The sequence below is a fragment of the Sphaeroforma arctica genome (genome assembly GCF_001186125.1).
Source record: "Sphaeroforma arctica JP610 unplaced genomic scaffold supercont1.118, whole genome shotgun sequence".
In the NCBI taxonomy this organism is placed as follows: domain Eukaryota; class Ichthyosporea; order Ichthyophonida; genus Sphaeroforma; species Sphaeroforma arctica.
The window spans coordinates 111,875-115,620 of NW_014040440.1; the positions used below are offsets into that span (position 1 = coordinate 111,875).

The 3,746-nt window shown below is 37.3% G+C and overlaps 1 protein-coding gene across 1 annotated transcript; it reads left to right on the forward strand.

Moving 5' to 3' along the window:
• Window positions 1-133: 133 nt before the first annotated feature.
• Window positions 134-688, forward strand: SARC_02597 (hypothetical protein; the record flags this gene model as incomplete). The annotated part of the gene is made up of 2 exons (XM_014303648.1): window positions 134-280; window positions 488-688. 2 exons carry the CDS (start codon window positions 134-136, stop codon window positions 686-688), a joined length of 348 nt encoding a protein of 115 aa, XP_014159123.1.
• Between the last annotated feature and the right edge of the window lie 3,058 nt (window positions 689-3,746).

Below are 3,746 nucleotides of genomic sequence, written 5' to 3' on the forward strand. Positions count from 1 at the left end.
ATACACACACACACACACACACACACACATATATATATATATATATATATTATTATATATACATTATACACACACACACACACACACACACAAACACACACACACACATATATATATATATATGGTTAACACTATGCTTGTATCTCCATACCAGGCATTCCTGGGCAATGCGATTGCCGTGACTTTGCATTACCTGGGCGTGGGCCCTGGAGCGTGTCTGTGGGCATACACAGTCATCTGCGTTTCACTGACTCGACTAGGCTTTAGTATCATCTACGAGGTAAGTTTACAACTGGTTCTTAGCTGAATTGTCATGCTGGATGTGTTCATATATGCATGTGCACTGTCAGTGTCTGACTAAGCTCGGCTTCCGTATCATTTATGAGGTGAATTACAGTTACACTTAGTACGAAGATGCGCCATCGCACGCACGGTTTGATAATATTATATACCTGACACTGACACTCCTGTTGCCAACGTCTACCAGATCACCTCCGGCATGGAAAATACCAAGCACAACAACCTACACGATGTGATTGCATACTACGCTCTCCCGAAGGCTATCATGGTAGTGATGTGTGTAAGCAGCCTTGTACGGCTGGCTTATCTGCTGATTATGAGGCGTAAGCGAGTACCCAGACGCAGTAGTAGTCTGCATAGAAGTTACCAGAAGGAGAAGGATCTGTGAATGTGGGTTGGACGCCCCTACTGCGCGCGTCTGCATGGAATCAATTTAGGAAGTCTGTATAAAGAAACTATGTATAAAAACTTATTGTAGGATTAACCTGCACTCTCTCGTCTAGGTCAATTTACTTTGTCAATAGGGAGGATTCATGCGTGTCTTGAACTTATTTTGATCATCGCGAGTATACCGTCAGACAGCGGCAAGGGGCAATGTGTTGCTGTTGGCCCTAGCTCCAATTCGGATATGACCGTTTTGTGTCCGGGATCGTTGCATTATGAAGCCAATTTATATATTTAGCTACCAGCGTCACGAAATCGGGAATTTATCCGACTTTTCTGAAATATACTGTCAGCAGCATTCTAATTCACCGGACACAGCCATCATGTACGGGCCAGGTCAGATATCTCGAGAAGTGGGCATGGGCATATGTACAATACTACATTCATCAGTTGGCAATTGCTTCTGTACTATATAATCGTGACGATTTGTGGCTGAAACACCCCCTCTCTTCAAATCATTCGCCCATCAAATGCGTAGTAGGGCTGTCTCATAAAACTATGCATTGTTTACGTAAACCAGCTGGAGATAGCAGGACGATCACTATGTAGGGCAATAAGTACGTTTTGGATGCTCGGATGATGAGGCATAGACATAACCGATGTCAACAATCTGTAGTGAATCTTCAGATGTGCTAGTAGTATTATCAAGTGCACGGACCAACAAAACATGTCCAGATGATACACATAAAGCGCACTCTACATGATTAACTATATGTAGGTATCTGGTGTGCAGTTTGAAGGGGTATATTAAGGATTAGTGCTCGACTCTACCTCGAAGGTTTCTGCTCTGTCGTAACAACCATACTTTCGCCGTGCATTTGATTTAAAAGAAGTCCAAGCAAAAAATCTATGTCCAAGAACACGGATGCACGTGTATGCTACATGTCTAAATTTTATTTAGGTTTTAGTTCTACAGCTTAATGGTTTATGCTAAAACCTATTAATACCCTAGTGAGCCACTTACGAACTGTTCCTTCCAGCGAGAGTCATATCTTCGCTGTGCATTCTCAACAAGTCCAAGCACTGGACCAGTAATCACAAAACCAACCAAACCCTATCCTTGGATGTCAGCGTGGAAATGTGCATTCGGAAGCTCCTACAGGTTCGTGGCGAGCCTCGGGTATTTGCTCTCTCAATGTCTTAATGTACTGCACTCACGGATGCGGAAGAACATCCCAAATTACAACTGTGACACTCTCCGAAGCGTTCGCATACTTTCTTATGTATCGCATCGGCGTGTGCGCCCAGAGAGTACACCCTGGTGACGGCGATTGACAATATGCCTATACAGAGGAAACCGATTGACATCTATGTATATTTATATATCACGAAAGTCTCTCTTCTCGTTTCCGCATGAAGTACATCTTAGACCCCTCGTAAGTGCCAATCATGATGGCACAGGCGGGTGCGACCTTTACGATCCGAGGCAAAAGACCTGGAAAGACAAGGCATGAAGAAATGATGTCAGGCAGGCCAGCTAAATTCACAAGAAGTTTGACACGCACGCCAGGTTCTTGGCGACAAGAACATCACGACGGTATTATTCCGATGGAATGACTGCTGGTCGACAAATAAGTATAATTACAATACATATAGACACACATAGCTGTGTGTGCCAAGCACAGAGTAGGTGTATGTGATTGCGCATACTAACCACAATACACACTCAGACACCACAGTTTTCGAAGAAAATCAAATAATCCTTAAAACGGAGAAAACGGCGGCATGCTTGATAAATAAATTGAACAAAGGCCGAACCTTGTTGGCTACAAACACAACTGCTAGTACATAACTCACCACCACGAAGCAAACTATGTAAAGGGGAATGTGTGTTTGTATATAGGGAAATAGAAATTTAAGTCAAGACCACACGCAATATATCTTTGTATGAATCTGTAACTATTTAATGCTTCATGAATCGTGAGGAATATATATGGTAACCTACAAGTTCGAGAAAAAAATGCACGAATACATGTGAAGAGGCTAGTTAAATGCACGAGATTGCACACATATATACATGCAAATACCGACATATATAGTCTAGATACAAATGAAGATTCTAGTATGACTGAAATGTGAAAGGATCAAACCAGAGCGTACAAAGAACTTGAATATACACACATTTGAACACATGAAATAAATGTACATACCTCTATGAATTTGTCATGCAAAAAGATCTATTTATATAGATATAATATATACATACATACATACATGCACACACACACACATATATATATATAATAAAAAAAAGTAAAAGAATAACTGTAAAATAAATAAATATATGCATGTTTCCCCAAATGTGTACTTATACTTAAATCCAATAGAAAGACCATGCCTACTAATATGATCATCACTTTGCAGTATATTTATAAAATTACTACATCTATAATTCGTGGGCAGGTATCCGCACAAATACAACAGTAAATACATACACATATATGTGGCTTAACAAAATAACACACGAACATACATCCAATATACATACATATATAAATTTACATGAATATATATATATATATGTATAAATACACACACACACATATATATATATACATACATATACATATATATAGATATATATATATAAATATATATAAATATATATATAAACACAAACACGTATATATATACATATATATAAATAAACAAGATATACATATATATATACATATATATACATAAATGCACAAAAACATATATACATGCATATATAGTATATATATATATGTATGGACACAAAACAAAAACAAAAACAAAAGGAAATAAAGAGAGAAAGACGTAAATTTAAAAATAAACACGAATGTATACAAATATCCGAACCTATAAATATATAATTATATATATATATACAAATATATATAGATATAAATATCTAGATAAAGAGAGATATATATACATATACATAAATTCAGATACATTCAGATATATATATATATATATATATGTATGTATATAAAGTTCAATTTAAATCAAAATATAAATAAGAGAAAAACAGACGG